The sequence below is a fragment of the Pteronotus mesoamericanus genome, unplaced genomic scaffold, assembly GCF_021234165.1.
Source record: "Pteronotus mesoamericanus isolate MK-2021 breed Mesoamerican mustached bat unplaced genomic scaffold, CSHL_Meso_final scaffold_1186, whole genome shotgun sequence".
Lineage (NCBI taxonomy): Eukaryota > Metazoa > Chordata > Mammalia > Chiroptera > Mormoopidae > Pteronotus > Pteronotus mesoamericanus.
The window spans coordinates 1519687-1542357 of record NW_026555302.1 but is presented as its reverse complement, the minus strand read 5'-3'; the positions used below and the strand labels follow the sequence as shown (position 1 = coordinate 1542357).

Genomic DNA, 22671 nt, shown 5'->3' with positions numbered 1-22671 from the left:
AACAGCTTCTTCTGAATTCTTAACCACAACACTATAAATAACATCACTGAGTGTGGTAGGTAGGGGGCCGGGCGGGGGGGGGGGGGGCGGGGGGGAGGGGATTAGCAGCTTGGTCACCCAATCCTCCCTGGACGCCTACAGATCTAATTGGACGGCTTATTTACCCTGACACCTCACCAAGTCACACCATTTCCCCCTCCCCCTTCTTTCTGACCAAGGACCCTGCAAATACTTAGAGAGAATTGTTAGGATCCAAAAGTTAACCTCATCCAGGGAAAACAAGTCCGATTACTCCATCTGGCTCTGCAGGCACCCTGCAAGCCTCTCGTTACCCTGAGCAGGCACAGTGGCATTTCAGCAAGCACCTGACCCAGCTGAACATAACAGAACGGTGAGCTCAGAGTTCGGAAATGATCTACTCCTGTTTACGCTGCCCAGGATCCTAACTTAGTCTGGGGACAGATATGTGGTAATCATTAAGATCACATTTGGCTTAGATTTTTTAAAAAAGTTTTAAAAGGGGAGGTCCAAAAAGAAGAGGTGGATGAAATTTTAGCTTTGAAAGGTTTAGCCCTGGCTGCTGTGGCTCAGTGGATCGAGCACTGGCCTGTGAACCTAAAGATCGCTGGTTCAATTCCCAGTCAGGGCACATGCCTGGGTCACGGGCCAGGTCCCCAGCTAGGGCATGTAATCAATGTATCTCATATATTGATGTTTCTCTCCCTTTCTCTGTCCCTTCCCCTCTCTCTAAAGATAATAAAGAAATAATAATTTAAAAAAAAGATTTACAGAACCAAGGCTCTACCACCAGCTGATTATTAGCAAGCAGCTCCATGGACATAAACACCTTGTAAGCCCCACACGGCCTGCTTCATTGTCACGAGGGCAAGTCCTGTGGCGGTTTCCTCCCCTCTTTTTCGCTTAGTCCTCTGGAGATCAGGCATCCCACTGACGCGCATTCAGTGAGGGCAGAGCAAACAAGGGGAGGACAGCCAGTCCTGGCAGCGTCTTTGGAGGGAACTCGTCAACTGTCACATTGCCTCAGTTTCTCCTGGTCCACTCCTCTTTCTCTTCTTTCTCTTCTCCCTGCCTGTTCCATCCCACCCCTTACCTGCCTACACAGGGCAAGTAAGGAGCCAAGGAGGGCAGAAATTTGCACAGGATAGGGGCGCAGGGTGCCCTCTCTGAGTCAGGCAGGAGAGAGGGAAAATCTCAGTGCTTCACAGGCCAGTCGGGTTCCCTAGGATGCGCTAATTATTTTCAATCTGGTGCTCATGCCTTGAAAAGCCATATTTTTCTAAGCAATCCTATCTCATTAAAAAAAAAAAAAAAAAAAAAAAGCTTAGAATTTAATAGCTGTGGCCATGTTCCTGGCCTGGGGTAAGCGACATCCTAGTTGCATAGGGCAAGTGACAAACCAGCTTACACCTGGAGTTCTGTTCCCAGCCCTGTCCTAATGGATGTGACAGGAAATGGAGTCCAAGAATGACTAACAAGAAATGATCACCATAGGCCACTTTCTCATCTCTATGACCTTTAAGGAAAAAAACAAAATAAAATGCACTTGAATGGTATCCCATGTCCTCACCTGTTTGGCCAGAATCCTTGCAGTGAGCCTTACAGTCTCTGAGGGATTCCAGTTTTCCCCAAAAACAACCATGGGAGAACATTCCAGCTTGTGCATAGGCCAATCTTCTTTCTGGGAAGGTTAAAAAAAATTATTAAACACACACATACTGGAATGAAGTTCAAGAAGAGAGGATGCAACAAGTCCTCCTCGCTAAGGTCAAGTGAAATGTGTTTCCTTTTGGAAAACAGGACGATGCTCACAACAGCTAGAGATAAAAACATCCTTTAAGGTAGATATGGTTGCATAACCTTGACTCAGGCCTGGCTAAGGTTGTCAGGATGAGAAAACTCGCTTGGTGTTTTTTCATGAGCGTCTCCTGTCTTTCTGCAGCCTCTCATTATTCCAGGCACACGCCTGCCTTTCCGTTATCTGTGGGAGCGGTCGAAGCGCAAGGGTGAGGGCTCTGGGTCTGGGCCATGGACGTGGCTCCGCTGCCTTGCCACTCTGTCCTGGCTCTGGTCTCACGTGGGGGCACGCAACTGGGCTTGATGTGCACAGCAACTAGTCCCCTCCGATAGGCGACAAAAGCAAAACACGGGGAAGGCTTCGTCAAGGGCCCTCAGGGAGTCCGGCGGGGGCACCTATGGGGAGTGTTTAGGCAGGCAGACGTCCTGAAGACTCGTTTGATAAAGTGGGACAACTCTATTCCTTTCTCTCTCGTGTCTTGAAGCTTCTGTGCCTGTGTTGAGGGTGGAGGATACACGCTCGGGATGGGAAGGGTGGAGAGGCCGTGGGGTCCCGGAAGGCCGAGGGAGGTCAAGGACACAAGGTGCTGCGGCCACCATGGGAGAAGGTCAGGGGCGGGGAAGACGTGACCAGGGCAGCGCTGGTGACGGGGTCGGTGTGGGGTGACTGAGAACTGACTGACACCTTGGAGGTCATCGCTGACTCTGATAAAAACCAGGTGTGGCAGCGTCAGGGGGTACCAGGCTGCCGGCAATGGACTCAAGAGAAAGAGGGAGACATGGAAACTGGGAGACGTGGGGCGAAGGCTTTGAGGGGTGAACGGTGGGAGGGGATGACTTTTTATTTGGGAAACATCAGAGCACGTTTGTACGTGGATGGGAGCCTTCGGGCTCTTCCTCACAATGGAGGTGGGTAGCGTCCCTTCTCCCCTCAGCCTTTCCTCCCAGAAAATGGCAAGCCCATTCTTGCGGGTGCTCGGGCCAGGCACCTGGAGTCCTCCTCGCCGCCCCTGTCTCCCTCACATCCCACATTCCACTCCCTGTCAAAGCCAAGCCTCGGCCTGTTGCGGCCCTGACGCCTCTCCCCGCGGTGACTCACTCGCCTTCGACCCGGCCGCCGGCTTGGGCCCTGGACCCGCACCCACTGTGGTCGGCAGCGCAGCCAGAGCCGTCCACCTGCTAAACAAAGCTCCGCTCACGCCACCTCTGAGCGCAGAGCCTCCTGATGGCTTCTCGCCTCAGAGCGAAAGGCAACGTCTGAGAGGACCTGCGAGGCCACGCGTGAAGGCAGTCGTCGCCGCCTCCGCAGGCTCCTGACCACGTCAGCCACACTCTCCTTGTTGTCCTAGGAGCAAACCAAGCGGGCTCCTGCCTCAAGGCCTCTTGCACGTGCTGTATTTCCTGGCTAGAACCTTCTTCTCCCCCGTCATTCCATGTCTCTGCTCCAATGGCACCTTTTCAAGATAACCTGCCATGAACACCCTCCCAAAAACAGCGCTTTCCCCATCACTCCCCCACTTCCCTTGCTTTCTTTTCTCCTTCGTACCTCTCACCACTTGATAGATCACATATTGATTGTTTTTTTGGCTTAGTATTCCTTCCCCCGCTGAAGTAAAGGAACTTTGTCTCTTTTGTGCACACCTATAATCCCAGAACCTAGAACAGTGCCTGACTTTTACTAGGGATGCAATAAAGTTGCTGCGTGAACGAAGATGACTATCTATCCCCATCCTTCCACCTCCCTCCCAAGAAGGAAGGGCACAATGTCACTTAATGACTTAATGCAGTATGTGACACAGACACTTGGCTCAAGTTCTGTGCCAAGATGTTCTGCAGAGTTAAACAATGCCATGCCAAATATAACTAAGAGCCAGTAGAGGAAGAAATGACAAGCTACGCACCAGGGAGAAGAGGATCTGTTTATAGCCAAAGCCTAAAATAAGGGCACAGTGAAGAGGTAAAGAGGTAGGAACAGGTAGGTTCAGCTCCCTGCAGGCAAACCAGCTCCCTCCCCAGATGCACAGCAGAAAGAGGAAGACAAAGAGGGCTTCCGGCTGTGGGACACTGAGGAACATGGGGAACATCAGGTGGGGACAGACAGACGAGTAATTAACAACTGGGAACAAGCGTCCACTACGACCCCGGGACCTCTAAGAAAAGGCCTCCTTTGCAGGACCTTTAAGATGGTTTTCTGCCCTGGCTGGTGTGGCTCAGTGGATTGAGTGTGGGCCTGTGAACCAAAGGGTTGCCGGTTCGATTCCCAGTCAGGGCATGTGCCTGGGTTGTGGGCCAGAGCCCCAGTAGGGGGCGTGCAAGAGGCAACCATATATTGATGTTTCCCTCTTTCTCCCTCCCTTCCCCTCTCTCTAAAAATAAAATAAAATAAAACCTTTTATTAAAAAGATGTAGGTGATATCTCTGGTGTTTAACAACGATGAGCTCCTGGGAGAAAGAAGTTCAATATCAACATTTCTTAACGTGACTCATTCACTATATATCCATATGCTTAATACAAAGTTAATGTTGCTTTAAATAGCACACAATGTTGACATTTACTGACGTAAATGTCCTCAAACGGAAGGGCCCGACTGCAAGGCACCCTCTGGGAGGAGGAGCAGAGCACCGTCGGGCAGGGCACTGCTCTGTGGCTGGGAAACCTGCATTCGTAGGCCCGCCCTGCAGCGAAGCAGCTACGCGACACAAGGCAGGCCTCTTGGCCCCTTTGTGTCCATATCTGTGGCTGTAAATAACATGACCTCTAAGTTACATAGCAGGTCCTGAATTCTGGATCTATGACTTTGTCCCTTCCAACAGTGATAATCAGATCCAAAGCTTGAAGGCTCCCAAGAAACATGGGACCTTCAAAGGACAATCAGGCCTTCGTGTCACTGCAAAGGGATGTGTGGGGATCGAATCAGCTCATCCACAGGGAGCACTTAGGACAGTGCCTGGCACACATGGTGCCCTCAGCGGACGGCAGTAGCTGCTCAGTGATGGGTTCGTTCGTTTGTTCATTCATTCATTCAATAAGCTCTGCAGTTGCCCCAAGAGGCAGGGATGGGAGATGAAATCTTTGACTTTCTGTAGCTTATGCCTTTATAAGAGCACACGGTAAAGGCCAGAGTGCCCACAATGTGATACAATCGTACCCAGCAGTTCATCAGAGAGCTGGATGACTTCTGGGAAGTGTAGCAGCATCATGTTTAAGTTTCCTCTAGGAAGATTATCGGAATAATGATAAGTTTTCCCTTTTTATTGAAAGGTGATGGCCCACATTATCTTAGAGAATCTCAGAGAGGCAATTTACCCTAGTTTTACACATAAGATACTATAAACAATCAGATTGGACAAAACTGGAAAAAATTAGGCTATCCTTTTGTTTTGCTTTTTTTAAAATAGTATTAGCACTTTCTTTGTACACAGAGTGATTCTGCAACCCTTTATGCTTTTTAAACATGTCAGTTTTTCTAAAACTTTTTCTCCTATTTTTCTTCAAAATTCAAGCTATTACTCCTGCCCTGATTGCAACCTTTATAAACTTTTATGTAAACTTGGCTCCAATTTTCCAGAAAAATAATATACAAATAAGTGCACAGGAAGGATTCAGAAAGATGTATACCAAAGTGTTACTAGTGATTTTTTTCTGGAAAGGTTAGATTATGATACTCTTTCTGTTCTTGCAGCCTGTACTTTGAGTTTTCTACAATAAGCACAGATAATTTGTGCAATAAGCTTAAACAAGTAAATTTATGCAAAAGTAAGATATGGGCTCTTTTTGTATCTTTAAATTTCAAATTCCTTTTCAGCCAGTGTACTAACTGCTCTGTCTAACTTTCTATTCATGGACAAAGAAGCTTAAAGATGCATCGGGAGTTGCAAAATTGTCTTGTGGTGCACCAGCATTTCCAGTGCTGGAAGAAAAGAACTATTGCCATCTCATCCTGTTTTCTGCAGAGCAAAGGCTACATCGTCTTTCTGGCTCACGAGAGTGGGTTTTTACTGCCAAGTGCCCCTGCTCTAACTCTTGCATTTGGTATCTCTCTAGTTCTCATGGTGCCTTCAAAACAGACACAGCCCCCCGGCACACACGTCTATGTGCTTCCCTTGAATGTGGACTAGTAAGAAACTGTCGCACAGTTTCTGCGTTCCGCTGCCACCGCCCTCCAGAGGAAGCGCGCAGACGGAAGCAGGTGCGGACTGACGGACAAGCTCCCACAGCGACGGTGATGGTGGACCCTGCAGAACCCTCAGCACGAGGACGCCTGCTTTGTTTTGTGTTCCCCACAAGGTGATGGGGTGCACTCGGTCATTCGTACACATTTCTTTCCTACTGTAAGACAAACAAAAATGTTTCTAAACATTATTTTTAAAATGAGTGGCTCAGTTTAAGATGCTTCCTGTGTTTGCAAGACCGAGGTGAACAGAACCAAGTTTGAACCTCCGATTCTGGCCCCATTCACTCGTCACCCATAACCACGATGGGGGTCACATGAGCATTTCTGAGACATTTTCTGCACTTCCTTTTGTTTCTAGATGATAAGAGTCAAGGGCTTCCTCACATCTTTAGCCACATGCTCCTCACACGTGGTTTGTTGTTGTTTTTAAATCTCGGCCATGGCACGCCCCTTCCTACTTTCAAAACCACTCATATAACCTCATCACCTCTATTTATAAAACACAAACAGTTTTTTTTTCCATTTGTTAATGTGAAGAAATAACACCCTAGAAAGTTCTACTCCCTAATGATTCCTCTAAAACTATTGACTTTCTACAACTATTTTCCTAACAACGATTCTCCTAAATATATCATGGTGCAATTTAATGACGTCTAAGTGAGTTCATAATACACTTGGCTTTCTAGGTATATTTATAAAAATAAATATAGCTCATGAAAACACACGGGTGACAAAACAAGCCTCACTCAAAAGGGATTTCTATTTCATTTGTATTTCCTCCCATTACCCTTTTATGCATCATCAATTACAAGCTTTGCTCTGGCAGGATCACACTGAGTCAAGTGAATGGAGAGGAGAAAGTAAATGGGACAAGACGCAGCCAAACTGGGTAACGTACAGCAAAGTGCTACAGCACTGATGCTGGTGAGACGGACGTGGGGAGCACGGGCATGGTGCCTGGGATCTCCTACGGCCCCGCACCCCCCGGGAAGGAGGAAGCCCTCGGCAGGAGTGCGGGGCTGGCCCTCTCAGGGAGACTCCTGGCAAAGGTAACAATGGAAGGGGCTCCTCCATTAAAGGCCACTTCTCTCTGACTCCCTCCCGCGGTGCCTCTCCTCCAGGGCCCTGAGGGTCCTGCACAGAGCTGGAGAGTGGTCACAGTGCTCCTCGGCAGTCCAAGGCTGGTCCCGGCTCTGCCACCGTGTGACCTTAGGCAGGTCACCAGCTACTGTGGACCTGCTTTCTTATCTCCTGACAGGCTGGACCTGAGGAACGTCATTGCCACCCCACCCTCAGCTGTAAAGTACTGACCCCCTGAGGATTCCAGGCGGTTGGGGGCTGCCTGTGAAGAAGGCCTGCTAACGACCAGGGCTGAGGGCTAGGCTTTCTCAGGTGACGATCACGCCAGTATCTTGTTTCCGCCTGTCTTACCCTGCAGCAGAGCCTCCGCTTCCACCCCGCCAAGCATCCCTCAGGCGGATTCCTGAGGATGGTTTCTTAATCTGGAGCAAATGCCTCAAGTTCCTCCCTAAGGGCTGTACCTACAAAGGCTGAAGCCCTTTCTGTACCATTTGTTTGTAGGCACTTCCTGTTATTTAATCCTATGGCCGCTCTACCTCATTATAATACATTGCCCTGCACCTGCGCAGTTCTTCCGTACTAACGGGTAGAAAACGTTAGAGACCACCAGCCTCCTCCTTCAACCACAGCGGGCAGATGACACCAACATGAAACTTGCAGGTCGAAGCCAGCCTAGCACCCCTAGAAACAAGGTGCTCTGGGAGCTGCGTTTTCACTTGTCACCTAAGAGGATCCTTAGGGCACTAGATACATAACGGAAGCACAGAGGAACTGAACTGCACAAGTGCTCTCCAGGGCTGAGGGTGCCCCGGCCCATGAAGTGGGCGAGGAGCGGGGAAGGCTCCACGTGTCATGAGGCTGAGCACAGCAAGCCTCATGGCCTGTCGTGGCCTGAGGCCTTTGGATGAAACTCAGGAGTCACAAGACTGTATCCTCCATCCTGGGGTTCCTTGCTTGCCAAGCAACCTCATTATGATTTAAGCATTTGAACAGCTTGACTACAGGAAGAGAATATATAGACGGTCAGCTGCCTGTTGTCAAGAAATAAGCAGGCACACAGGTTGGTGTGTTTGGTTATTGCGAACCTCCCAAGAGAGGGCACCCCTCACTGAGTGCTCTTAAATGAGGTTCTGAGTCTGCAGGGCTGGGGGACCAGGTCCTGAAGGCAGGGGAAACCACGTGGCCACCTCGAAACTCCCAGCATGGACCATAATGATTCATTAAGATACTGCCACCTGGTGAGGCCTGGGGGACGATAGCTTAGCAACATGCTCAAGACAACCAGGGGTAACTCAGCACCTCTTGCATCCCGATGTTCTCTATTAACGCAGATCTTACAGTTAATCAGAGAAGTGAAGACTCACTTTGTATTGTAGCAAGCATCAGCCACACCGTGCACACCGCTAGTGTTCTCAGGGTCTTACAATCTATCGTTTCTCTCAGGTTAAAAAAAAAGCCCCTTCAATCTAAAGTATACTGTATACTTTATTCTTTGCATAAACCTGAGCTTCAGTCCCGCCTGAATTATTGCAACATTATTTTCCATAAGCCCTCACACCTGTACCCAGTGTGAGTTTATACAGAACTTTCATATCTATCATATCACTTGGTCCTTATAGTTCATTATGACGGGCACTACTGTTCTTCTCTACATTTGAAGGAACTGAGATGAAGGGACGTCCTTGGCATTGCCAAGTTCACGGAGTTAGTAAATTGCAGAGCTGGGCTCACATCCTCCTGCTAGTCTGGGTTATATCATCTGAACTGAATGCGATTTACTACTTGGCTTCTCTAAAGAACCAGAAGGTAATGAGTTAAATTTTCTAGAAGTGTTTAACTTAGATATAGAAACTGCTAACTTGTCATGCCTGGAATCACATCATGGAAGTCCAAGGGCTCGCGATGTCTCCAACGCCACAGCAATCTAACCACGGAATATCCTAGCCGCACTTGGTGGGAGCCAAGTATGATCTCTCCTCCCCAAAAGAAGGCACACTCCCCCAAAACTCAACTCCAAGCCCATTTTCATTCTGTCCCCGGGCTGACCGCCTCCGCGAGGCTGCCTGCCGTGGGACGCCCAGGGAGGCGGACGGGGTGTGCGGCCTTCGGGGCCAAGGGAAGCCTTCCCTGGCCAATGGCACAGCTGCGCTTCATTCTGGCGAGGCCCCGCTGTGACTGGAATGCCACAGTCAGATGACATAAGGGCTAGCAACCTCTCCCATTGCTAAATAGTGCTCTTTGGGGACCTTCAGGGGCCAACTGCGTAGGGAGAGAAGAAGGAATCAAGCAAAATAGTGGGTAATCAGAGTACATGAGGGGGCGGTGAATGACTCCAAGTCACTCCCTGTCAGTTGGAGCCACTGTTTAATAGCATCAGCATTTCCTCAAGTGTATGAATAGGGTTCCATTAAAAAAAAAAAAAAAAGACTGGGGCGAGCACACAGAGGTCAAAGGTCACAGTCTCCCCAAATTCAGATGGTCAGAACTTGGGACACATTTTCCGGGGAGTACCTGTGAACACTGGGAAGCTGGTATCTAGTAGGAAAGTCTGGAAGACACCACGGCTAGGCCCTCGACGAGTCTGCAAGACCTCCTGCAAGCCCCTCCTTGAGCTTCCACTCCCCTGTGACAGGAGCACCAAACCAGACGGCGCGTGGTCTGCACGCAGCCAGCCTCCGGAACCTGCTCAGCCCTGGCTCCAAGTCCAAGCTTGGAGCGGCCACCCTTGGCTGGTCAAAGGCGCTGCCAGGGGCTCACCCAAGTCCAGCTGGAATCGGGCTGGGTTCAAACAGCCCAAGGGGGATGCGTGGCCTGCTAGAGGGGTTTATAAAAAGACAGGCCTGCGAGGTAAAAATTTAAAAATTTTAAAGATAGCATCTTAACATTTCTCATCCGTCATCTCTGCACATTCCATCTGTTGCCGGTGGCCTTGCGGGCAGACTGTCAACCTTGGAAATACACCTGCCTGTGCCCAACATGGCTGTCCTCGTGCCTTTCCCACTTCGCCTCCTGCTCCTTTCCTTTGGTCCTACAGGTGGCCCCCAAATGTCACTGCCTTGGTCCTTGGCCAGCACCCAGGAGTGTCCAGCCACGTCCTCTGCCACAGCAAAGCTTTCCGGCTCTGGCTGCAGGAGGGCACTGGGGAAGCCGTGACAAGGAAGAGAAGGATGTCGGGGTCCCGATTTTCACAGGAAACAAGGCCCTCCCTGCCAGTTGGCCCGGCACCTACCTGACACTCCACATCGCAGTAAAATGCCTGCTTGCATCTTCCACATTTGGACAGTCCTTCCTTCCTTAAAAACAGAAAGGGCACTGTAGTGGCGAAAGGCACAGAAACGTGAAGCTGCACATTTTATCACGCGATAATCAAAGCCATCTGGCCGGGAAGCAGAGCCAAGATTCCTCTTACCTTGCTCTCCCACTGGTTAAGTGGCATTTTCCCAAAGGAGGTTTTGACCAGATTCAGTCCTTGAGGAGGAGCAAGCTAGTCAAACAGTACACACTCCGACATTTCCCGACCCTGAGAGCGTGAAGGGCACTTTCTGAAACGGTGAATGACACGCTCTTGGACTCGTGCGCCCGGCTTGGGGCACGCAGCTGTTAACATCCCCTGCGCTATTACTCAGTAGTTTGGGGCAACTCAAAGGCTCTTAGATCCTGATTTCCTCACCTGCTAAAGAGGGACAGGCATAAAACCGTTTTGGAGGCTTGATTTCATAAAGACAGAGGACTGGGGCACATTGAAAATTGCATTGTGAGTGGCAGCTTTATTACTGAGAGATACCAGTAATGCAGGAGATAAAATTAAGTATGTCAGTAATGCGAATGTCCAGAAAGCTAAGCTTGAAAATAATGTGACCCAGCAGCGGGGATACATCCTTGAATAAAATATGATTGGATGTGACTGGTCCATACACCCACTTTCTCAAAGTGTTACTGAGTGATTCTTCTGCCTCTTCCTAATTAGGTCAGTACTCCCCGTGTGCTGCCATATTATTCGCTTCCCATAAAGGACAGGGATTTTGTAGCTTTCCAACTGCTCCGTGTGAGTGTGTTTGTTGTGTTAGATAAGCCACGGCTTTTTAAAAAACCGTGAAGCTGCTGAATTAAACCGCACATGACAAAACTCTTAAAAGATTGTTTGGAGGTGGGGAACAACCACGTCGTTTCAGTAAGACCACTGCCTGGGAGGCGTACCGTCTAGTTCTCACGCACGGCCCTGAAGCCAGCTCGCTGACCTGTAGCAATGCCAATACCACGCGGCGCCTTCTGCTGCTGCCTGGGGAGCCGCGCTGAGCTGAGTCCCCTCATCGCCACCCCCTCCGCGGCACCTGGAGGAGCTGTCATTTTAGAATGTGCGTGGAATCACGCTGCAGAAGCCTCTGTGCTCCTCGTCAGCCAGTGGCAGTCACCACTCTACTCCCACGGAATCCAGAACGCGTGCCAAAAATGCTACTGTTGGAATGGAACAGGCTGCCTTGCCGTTTTCGTGACAGCGCTTGGATTCCAAGGAGCTGCCTGAAGAATGGGTGGGAGAAAAGCACATCGTGCCGCTGAGGCATAAATAAATGTTCCAGGTTTGCACACCTCAACAGTTCGCGAAGGGACCCACCCACGGGCATAGCTGAGCGTCTTCTCTGGCCTGAAATACCCCCGAGGTGGCCGCTCCAGGGCTCCAAACTCTGACTTTGCATTTGGACACATAAAACAAATGAGATGCGTGTTCCTTGCGCTCTTGCACTTTCTAACTAGGGAAGAAGGACAGAAGGCGCCCTCGAAAACAACCCCAAAGTGACATGCAAGCAAATGCTCAGGGATGAGGACCCTGAAGACACGCCGGGGGATGGAGAGTAAGGCTGGGCAGAGCCAGGGAGGAAACTTCCGAAGCTCTTTCCCAAAAGAAGTGTGTTTGCAAATGGATAGCGGGTGGGCCAATGCCACCCCATAAAAATGTCTGAAGCTGTCATCTGCTAATGTTTGTTTGTGCGAGGGTGGGGTCCCAGAGTCCCTGCCCATCTGACCGAAGCTGTTGACTCTTCCCACCAGCCCACCTTCTCCCCACCCTCAGAAAACAATGGAAAATTCCTGAACCCAAAGCCCATACATGGACCATCAAAGAGCCTCGGAAAAGTCCCTGATGGGAAAGATTAGGAAATTATCATATAAATATCTTTATTAGCTCTACACCATAGAAAAAAAGCAAGGATTATAGATAGAGGTTCTCCGACACGGAGGCCGGCAGTAACGTTAACACGAAGCAAGCCTTGTTTTCCGCTTCAAGGTAACATCCCAGGGAGAGCAAAGCCAACTGGGCTCTGGTGACCTAAGGAGGAACTCCAGTGGGATGACATCGAAAATAGAAATCTCCCAAAGGCCCTGCTTCTCAGCACAGCCAGTCACCAAGTCCACAGCCACTAACAACAAAGAAAAAGGCTGTTACGGGTTGGTAATGTGTTACTACATTTTTGCTATGGATCCCAACGCTTCTCAGGTTGTGGTCCGTAGACCACTGGGGTCCCAAAAACCCTGTCAGGGAGCTGGTGAGGTCAAAGCCATTTCCAAAATAATACAACAGTCTTGACGTGTTCGTTGCAGAAGGTGTAAGCTGTCAAGGCGCCTAGAGGGCGGAGCTTCCCAGGTGTTAGCTCAGATCGGATCGGTGGCACCAAACCGTGCCGGTGGCCATGGTGTTCGCCACTTCCCACACTCTCAGAGTAAAGGGGGGAAAGCCAGTTTCCCCTCAGGATGTCCCTGAGGAAGCAGCAACACCATGAATTTTATTACAGCTCGACTCTTCGTTACATATCTTTGTGATACTGTGAGATTCTGCGATGGAGCGAGAATAGCGCCCGGTATGATGGCTGCTTCCAGGGAAAGCCTCTGGGGCCTCTGGAGTCGGAAACCGAACTGGCCACTTTTTTCTCACAGTGCCATGTTTACTTGAAGGAACAATTTTAGACCAACGGTGGTTACCCAAACTGGAGTATCTGGCAGATATGTTATTAACTTACATGCAATTAACTGATAAGACTATTAAAATACCCTTTCCTCTCCATTACATATCTAATTGAGGGTGGACTGTCTCCATAGACTTCAGCCCAAACTGCATACTGCCCCAGACTGAATTCAGAAGCATATTTTCAAATCCAGCTGACTTCCGGAAATCCAGACATGAAAGAAATTTGCAAAACTGTAAAACAATACCACTATTCTCACTGATTCTTTTGTTTTAGAAAATAGTTCTCCAAAAAAATGTTAACGGCAATGGCTCTTGTCTAAATGAAGAGACAATTTTCTCAGTTTTAACTTCAAATATGGCAAACATTGATAAATATAACTCATGTGAACAAAAGCTCTTTGACGATCTCAAATTTTAAGAGTATAGAGGGGGTCTATGACCAAAAAGTTTGAAAATGGCTGATCTATCTTAACAATTCCATCAGCTCCATGAAGAAGAGTCCCATTTTTCAAGTGAAGATAATGAGGATCCCAAAGGTGAAATCTCCACCCCAATGTGGCCATTCACATGTAGCCAGCAGAATCTGAATTCACACGTCCGGGTGCACATTTTGTCTTTGCCACGCACGAGCATCTTTCCTTGAGCAGTCTAACAATCATCCAGGAGCACATACTACATGCAGCAAAATCAGTCTAGGTGTTTGATAAGCTAGCGGCAGTGACAAAGCACAGGTAAAGGCATTCTTTACTCCGGTCTGCATCACGCCCCAGCTCCACTGGTGGCCCATTAATGTTACTGCGAAGATGCAAACGGAAGGATCCAGGATGATCTTGCAAAAGGAGATCTGGGGAGGGAACACTTCCACAAAGAGGGTCCCTTGACCAACTGTGACACGGGAATTGATTTCACTTGGCATGGGTTGGAATAAAAAAGGACTGATTTTGTAGTTAGTCTGTACAAAGACGGTCCCTCCCTGCCCTTCAGTGTGGTGCATCTAAGTGTTCCTCAGACAGCCACTGGGCAAGTCCACAGCAGATCATGTCCTCTGCGAACCAGATGACAGGACACTGGAGCTGTCAGGCTGACTTCTCTGTCTGTATGCTTATGGAGTCAACTACCTGGTTATCTGGGAACGTTCTTAAAAAAAAAAGACTTTATTTATTTATTTTTAGAGAGAGGGGAAGGGAGGGAGAAGAGAGGAAGAGAAACATCAATATGTGGTTGCCTCTCACGTGCCCCCAGGCATGTGCCCTGACTGGGAGTCAAACCAGCAACCCTTTGGTTTGCGGGCCAACACTCAATCCACTGAGCCACACCAGCCAGGGCTGTGAATGTTCTTAGACCCTCCTGGGCCAGGATGCCTTCTGAGTACAGAAGGAGAAAAGTTACTGATAGTGAATAGCAAGAATCTACTCTGATCTGCTTTGGTATGAGCAATTCTAGATGAAGTTGGGTGGGGCTAGAGAGGGAGGGCTGTTGAAATTATCCTGACGCACGCTTTGGTTCTTTTCAAAGCTAGGCAAAGATGTAAACTTCTCATAAGACTAGTGAACTTTTCTGTAAGTCAAACTAAAATTTGCTGAGCTGGTACCTGCATTGTGTGGGCATGTGCCGGGGAGAGAAAGGAGAAAGAGATCCTGTGTTTGACCATTGCTGACTGAGAAGTTCTTCCAGAGAGAAACTTCATATGGGAGATCTACTTTCACTGGAGGCGTATACAAGGCATTTGGAATAAACTCTGTTCCTATAGAAGACACGGCCGTAAATCTTTCATTTGCCATGTAACTTGATCAGAATTGTCCAGGTGTGTGGAAAGGCTGCAAAACAAAGAAAATAAAATTCCCCTCAAAGAAAGATGCATAGAGATCACTCGCAGGAATGAACTGAAATAGGAGGTAACACAAAAGGAATGGAACTCAAAGGAAGAGAAGGGTGAATCTCTAATAACGTCTCCGAATGTTCAACCTTGGCGGCACTTGCCCTTCTGGGCCTGGGGCAGGGCCCAGCCGACCTCGTTTGATTGGTCTGTGTGGGGGTCTTTAGAAAGCTCCCCAAGGGATTCTGATGTGTTTCCAGGATGCCTAGGCCTATTGTCATCTATTGGGGTGGAGTGTTTTTTGAGGGGAGAATTTGGTGAATTGTTGAAGCATATTTCTCTGCAATGCAGATTTTTTTTTTTTTTCCCCAAAGTAACCTGTCTTAACAGTGAATGACACACACTGGATGTGGTGTTAGGTCGTTGAGCTACCTTGATGATGAATGTTTAGGTGGGAATCAAGTGGAGGACACTGTATGGCAAGACAACGTTCTAGAAGCCAGGAGGGAGTTTTTAAAAAAATAGTCTTAGCTTTCTTTCTAAGTATGGCAAGACAGCGTTCTAGAAGCCAGGAGGGAGTTTTTAAAAAAATAGTCTTAGCTTTCTTTGCGCCTCCTCCTGACACCCACTTCACAATGCAGTTTGAATCTGGATGTTACATTTCCCCTTCCCCATCACATCCTTTTTTCCTTCTGGTGCTCGAGGGTATGTGTGATCTTGGGAAAATTACTGATCCTTTCTGAACCTGTTTCTTCCACTGTAAAGATAGAGTCTCTGCCTCATAGGTTTGTTATGAAAATTAAATGAGAAAATACAAGCTGACATTCACTAGGACTATACTTTTAATTATCCTTCACTTTTTTTCTTTTTTAAAGTGAGGTCAACTGCGGAAATATCTTCAGTATGCCCTCACCCAGACTCATAGTTAGAAGATTTATGTTTGTAAAGCCTTTGTTTTATGGGCAAACATTTATGCTACTGCAAACAGAAGGGTGCTTTGAACTTAAGAAATGGTTTCATTCACAAAGGGAGGGAAGAAATGCTACAGGAAAATGCCAGTATTTGATTATTGGTGACAGGAACAGAACTTAGAAGACATGCTCCTGTCATTTTTTACCGGAGGAGACACATGCAGTGATTAATTTTCTTGCTTTTAAAATTCGGAAGCCACGAAGATCAACAAGTTAGAGATGTAATTAACAACTCCTGCTAGTTAATGCGTTGCCGGGGGTGCTGTTGGTCTAGATAAAAAGGATTTGATCCTGTAAGCTCCCTACTTTCTGCTACTGAAACGAACGCTTGGTGGGTTTCACCATGAAAGAAAATGATCCTGGCACGGAGGGGGTTTGCAATAACAATTACTTTTAACTAATGGTGACAGAAGAAGTGGCAAGTGTGCTCTGCTGAACAGAGACGGCCCCGGCCAAGCGCAAAAGAGAAAAGGAAAAAAGTCCAGCAGCGCAATATAACTTCACCGTGGGTTGAAACAAGACAATCAGAAACAAAGTTAGCCTCCCACCCAGAGAGAGTGGTTACACCAGCAAATTTTTATTTGAGGGAAATAAAAATTGGAGGAATTGTGGCGGAACCCTATTATAACCCTAGTCAGGGGACAAGGATAATACGGAGGCTCTGGGTTTTTGTGTAACAGTGAAAGATGCTCCCTATCACTTTAATCCACAATGTGGCAGTGAACCGGGACCCACGGGCAGGGGGGAGCTTCTTCCCAGAGCCCCGCTGAACCCTCCCCTTCGCACCTGGCTTTGTTCTCAGGCTTGTTAAACGTTAGAGCCCGGGGCCTCTAGGGGAGGCAGGAAATATTTAGGGCAGTGAGGGAGCAAATAATAGGTTTCTCCAACTATCGGAAGAGAAGCTAGATTTACAAGGAGAAAGCTGGCTTTGGTGGTCCGGGAAATGAATGGTTGGCCTTGCTATAAAATGATGATACTGAGGGGGTGCTGGGGGAATGTAGGTCAAAAGGTACACATTTTCCGTTATAAATTCGGAGGATTTAACATATAGCATGGTGACTATAGTTAACAATAAAGTATTGTGTATTTGAAAGGTGCTGAGGGTAGATCTTAAGCATTCTTACCATCTGCACAAAAACATTAACTCTGTGTGGTGATGTGTTAATTATCTTGATCTTAGTCATCATTCCACGGTGGATATGTGTATCAAACCATCGTGTTGTACAATGTAGCTAAACAAATGCAATGATATTTGTCAATTATTCCTGAGTCAGGATAAAAAATATTATATGTATGACTCTACATACACCTCATTAATTGAGTCAAGCTGAGAAATGAAAAAAAAAATGATGACAATGATTTAGGATTTGTTTTAATGCAGGCTCTGGTCGACATGGAATTTGCCTTTGCCTTACAAAGAAAATTCACAAAGCTCACAGATAGAGGGAAAAAAAATGCACGGCCTAGTGTGACCATTTAATTTCTCTTTCAACCACTGGAAAACACCTCCACCCATACCTCATCTTATAAGCCCTGTAAAACCCAAACATCTCAGGCCTGCCCAAAGATCCGATGTGCGCTCTTTAAAATTTAACATTTGCCTCTGGAATCACTTTTTTCCTTAACTTTTGTGCAAAATCGGAAGGATACTTCCTTGCTATTTTATTGTCTGCTTCTTTGATGCCTATTGATTAAAAAGTCAAAAGGAGAGAAACAATGAATGCCTTTCTCTTTAACTCAGTTATTTCATAAAGGAACCAGCAACCATTTCCACCATTTCTTCTAATGGTGCCATTTGTACTTTGTAACGAACACCAATAATATTAGATTGACCGCTGTTGCCCTTACTTCCATAACACTCTGGGGATTAAATAACAAGGAAAAAGACAAAATGAAAATCACATAAGTTTAACTATTTAAAGACTTAAAATGCTCCTAACAATACTCCTCACTTCAACATTCTGGCCACAGAGTAGGGAAAAAGAATATGTAAAAATGCCTTTATAACCTAATGTTAGTGTGAGTTCTAGAATATGGTCAGGACTTCAGCAGCCAAACGTGAGTAATCACTCCTTGCCCAAGAAACAGGTGATCCGCCTGAATAATGGGTCTCAAAATTCTATGACAGAGTTTTGGTCAAGTTGTTTTCATTAAAAAGTACCGATTTTAAAAACCAATAACTTTAAAACTGCCACACATAAAAAACCCAAAACGGTCCACAAACTCTCTGCTTTCCTTCTGGAGGTTTAACGATGCACTGTAATTATTAACCAGTCCTTCACTGTTAAACTTAAATGGCCAATTGAGATAAACGGTTCTGAGACCGCTCTTCCAGCACTGATTAAGACCGAGGTGTCAGGTATTGGGGCTAACGCCCGCTGAGCCTTCTGAGCTTTCTGGGCAGACTTGGGGACTTTGCCAGCTCCAGCTGCGTTCTTGCCCACTGCTTTGATGTCACCCACAGCAACCGTCTGCCTTGTGTCACGAACAGCAGAACAACCCAGGAGGATAGTCAGAGAAGCTCTCCTTGCACATGGGTTTGCCAGGAACCGTACTGATGATGGCGGCATCACCAGGTTTCAAACACTTCGGGACGTCTTCCAGCTTTTCCCCAGAACGGCGATCAGTCTTCCCCTTCAGCTTAGCGAGCTTGCAAGCAACGTGAGCCGCGTGACAATCCAGCACAGGTGCATGTCCAGCACTGATTTGGCCTGGATGGTTCAGGATAACCACCTGAGCTGTGAAGCCAGCTGCTTCCACTGGTGGGGCATTGTTTGCTGTCACCAGCCACATTGCGATGACGAACACCTTTGACACACATGTTCTTCACATTGAAGCCCACATTGTCCACAGAAAGAGTCTCGCTCAAAGCTTCACGGTGCATTTCAACAGACTTGACTTCAGTTGCGATGTTGAAGGGAGCGAAGGTGACCACCATGCCTGGTGTGAGAACGCCAGTCTCCACTCGGCCCCCAGGGACAGTACCAACACCACCAACTTTGTAGACGTCCTGGAGGGGCAGACACAGTGCTGTTGGCTGGACGAGAGGTGGCAGGATGCAATCCAGAGCTCAAGCAGCGTGGTTCCACTGGCAGTACCATCTTCCCAAGTGACTTTCCATCCCTTGAACCAAGGCATGTCAGCTCTTGGCTCCAGCACATTGTTGCCATTCCAACCGGAAATTGGCACAAACCCTATTGTGTCAGGGTTATAGCCAATTTTCTTCCTGTGGGTGATGACTTCTTTAACGATGTCCTCGTACTCCTCTCGCTATAGGGTGGCTCGGTGGAATCCGTAACACCAACAATCAGCTGTTTCACACTCAGTGTGAGAGCCGGAAGGGCGTGCACACGGGTCTGCCCATTCTTGGAGATGCCGGCTGCACGTTCACCAACATCAGCAGCAACAATCAGGACAGCACAGTCAGCCTGAAATATGCCTGTCATCATGTTTTTGATAAAGTCTCTGTGTCCTGGAGCATCAATGGTGATTACATAATACTTGTTGGTCTCAAATTTCCACAGGGAGATATCAATGGTGACACCACGCTCACGTTCAGCTTTCAGCTTATTCAAGACCCAGGCACACTTGAAGGAGCCCTTCTCCATCTCAGCAGCCTCCTTCTCAAATTTTTCGATGGTTCTTTTATCGATCCCACCACATTGGTAGATCAGATGGCCAGTACGGGGGACTTGCTGGAATCTACGTGTGCAATGGCGACGATGTTGATATGAGTCTTTTCCTTTCCCATTGTGGCTTTGAGTTAGTGGTGCGTTTCAATGACACCTGTGTTCTGGCGGCAAACCCATTGCAAAAAAGCAAACATTTGTCTTTCAATCTCTAATGATTTCATTTGTATTTCTGAGTAAAGATCACTTTGTATAATGTAAAACCTTGTATATGAGGCAGGGAAGAAGTATGCTAATCTACCTTAGCCAAGGGATTTCTTTTCGAAGAGTATCATTTTCTATGTGTCAAGAATTGTGTCAGGCTCTGGAGGAATGGTATTTTTATCAAAATTGAGCTTTTTGAGGAAATAAGCACTACCTTCATGACAGTGATTAATATAAATATCAGGCAAGATAATCCCACTTCCAGATGACACTGAGCCGAGAGACAGAAGCTGCTCCTAGGACTGAGCTCCTTGCAGACTCGGAAGTAGGGCACTTCCCGAGGATGTTGCCTCGGTCATCTCAGAATCCCGACGTTAGAGCATGGTGCCTGGGATAGCAGGGCGTTCAATAAATACAAATAAAATAGTAAGCTATTGCAAATATGTATGCATGTGAGGTAGTAACTAAATAAAATGAAGAGATGTGCGGGCTGACAGCCTTAGGAAGAAGCTTCATGACAAGAGATGTGAGCTGAGTTGAATGTCTCTGGAGTATGAAGAGACCTAAGGTATAAGGCCTTCCCTGGGATAGGGCCGAGGCTAAGGAAGGGAACAATGCGGAGAAAAGCCTTGGAGGTTACAGATGGACAAGGGAGGAATGAAGAATGACAGAGCAGCTTGTGGGCTGCAAAGACCACCCAAATTGTGTTTCGAGTCTAAGTAAATAGCAGGGAGGGATAGCTATAGATAGGATGGGGAGGGTGCTAGATATGGAGTCTTGAGCAGTCAAGATTTTGTTCTAAAGAAACAGGAATCAGTGAAGGATCCTGAAAGTATTTACAAGGATTCAATTCCAAGAATGAACAGTGTTGTATATGCAGGTGGATGATGAGGTCTGTCCAAAGAGTCACTAGTAAAATAAGTTACACCAATGAGACTATTCATTTAATCAATATTTACTCAGGTAAGAGAGTACCAGGCCTCGGGTTAAGTGCCCAGCCTACGAAGATGAGTTAGGACCGGTTCCTGTACCCGAGGAGGAAGCGTGAAGAAGGATGCGCAAGGAGCTATGGGAGCAAAGGAGAGGGGAGTTGATCCAGCCTGCAGAAATCAGGACAGGTTTCTCAGCACCTGAGAGCCTTCTGGGCAAAGCAGGATAAGGGCTGGGGGTGGGGGTGGGGGGTGGATCGGCAAGATGCACGCATGTGCACACCTGTGTGCATGCATGTGCAATTTGGGACCGCTAGAGTGAAACCAATGCCACAGAGCACGTTGGACTGAACTGTCACCACCCAGCCCTGGAAGCTCCTGTCAGGCAGCCCTGACTCCACAGCTCTGCCCGGCCCGGCTCTGGAGGTTCGCGGAAAGAGAAGGCGGAGGTGGGCTTCTTTCTTCCACTCTCTGCACTGAGGAAAGATTTAATAAGTAGCTAGGTGTCTTGGAAGGTCTGAACACATGCCCAAATCAACCAAATAGTGAGTGAGGTAAGGGTAAGTAGAGTGTTTCTAAATCCCTACTACCTTGTGTGCCTGCAAGTTTCTAAGGTGAAAACCCCCTAACGGTCTTTAAGAGTGACATTTAGAAATACTTTCTCAGGTATCATAAGGAGGCTAAATTTCATTAACTTCCAAAAAATATCTACCCAAAACTGTTGGCCTTTTAACACAACGTGGGGCTGTTACAGGTTCATGAGACCTAAATATTAGCCGATCAAAGTTCTCCCTTTGTTGGCAAGTCATGACCTAGAGTGTGTGGTGAAACACTTTGGTTGACAGAATTTTCTTTGTGACATGCACAGATTACCAGTTTTCAACATAATAAAAGAAAATACTCAACCCCAAACCTTACTACCTTCAACACACCATCTGCTGAAACCATACCAAGTTCAGGGCACTGTGGGTAAAATAAAGATGAAGAAAACCTGCTAGGATATTAGCTCTGTAGTGTTCGGATTTTTGCCCCTGTTCTTCACAGGGATTTAGGACCCAGCAAGTGCTCCATAAATATAAACACTGTTGCATATATTTAAAAAAAAACAACAACAAAATTTCTACTTTCAGGAAGTTTACCATCTGCTCATAATTAAATGTCTTACTGTTGAGGTTTGGGGAACCTTGAGGCCATCACTGTGAACAGCAATCGTCACTCTGTTACCAAACCAAAGTTCAAGTGCGCGGCACTTCGAAAGGCCAAAACTCAAAACGTCAGGGTTTGCAGTAAAGAACGCTTATTGGCCAAGAAGGTGCCAACCGAGAAGATGAGAAACACAATGGAGCCTCAGGTCCGTCTTGCTTGCTGGACCAGGTTTAGGGTTTTTAAGGGGCTGGGGGAACAGGTATACAGAAGTGCTAGTGGGCAGGTTTTCACTGGACGACCTCGGAACTTGGCTATTTATGGTACAGGGGCATCAGCATCAGATTTTCCTGGATAAGGGACCCCTGGCTTCTGAAACGGTTCTGGTGCTCAAGTTCCAGTTACGTTCCAGTCCTTTGGTTCTGGGGGCGGGGGCTAGACTTTGGTTCCAGCCAGACTTTGGTTCCAGCTGGGTACAGCTGAGGGTCAAAGTTCCTTCCTCCTGCGCATGCTTCTACTGAATGATCTGTTGTATCTGAAAAGCAACTAAGTATCTCCTCAAACAGGATACGACAGGAGTCCCCAACTTTTTTGGCACCACAGACAGGTTTCGTGGAAGACAATTTTTCCACAGACTGAGGGTGTGGGGATGGTTTCAGGATGATTCAAGTGCATTGCATGCTAGCTCACCTCCTGCTGTGCGGCCAGGTTCCTGACAGGCCCAGGCTGGCCCTGGTCCATGGCCCGGAGCTTGGGGACCTCTGGGATAGGACCATTTTGAGTTGGTGCTACAGTTACAACTCTAGCGCATATTTGTGTGGCTGACTGGAAGAGATTTTGCAGGTGGTCCAGGGTATGTGTTTCCTATACAAACGGCACTACGGTGAGGAAAAGCAACAGAATACGAGCCCAGGAGCCACATCCTTGAAGAGTGCTTTCTGGAAGCCACA

At 47.5% G+C, this 22671-nt stretch overlaps 1 protein-coding gene across 2 annotated transcripts in view; it reads right to left on the bottom strand.

Moving 5' to 3' along the window:
* Nucleotides 1-22671, bottom strand: part of SMYD2 (SET and MYND domain containing 2) — a 50031-nt gene that overhangs the window by 19703 nt on the left and 7657 nt on the right. For both annotated transcript variants that reach the window (XM_054587635.1, XM_054587636.1), the window contains exons 2-3: nt 10300-10363; nt 1589-1699 (exon numbers count right to left, since the gene is read on the bottom strand). In XM_054587635.1, the coding sequence (XP_054443610.1) occupies nt 1589-1699; nt 10300-10363 (175 nt within the window). The remainder of the gene's footprint in view (nt 1-1588; nt 1700-10299; nt 10364-22671) is intronic.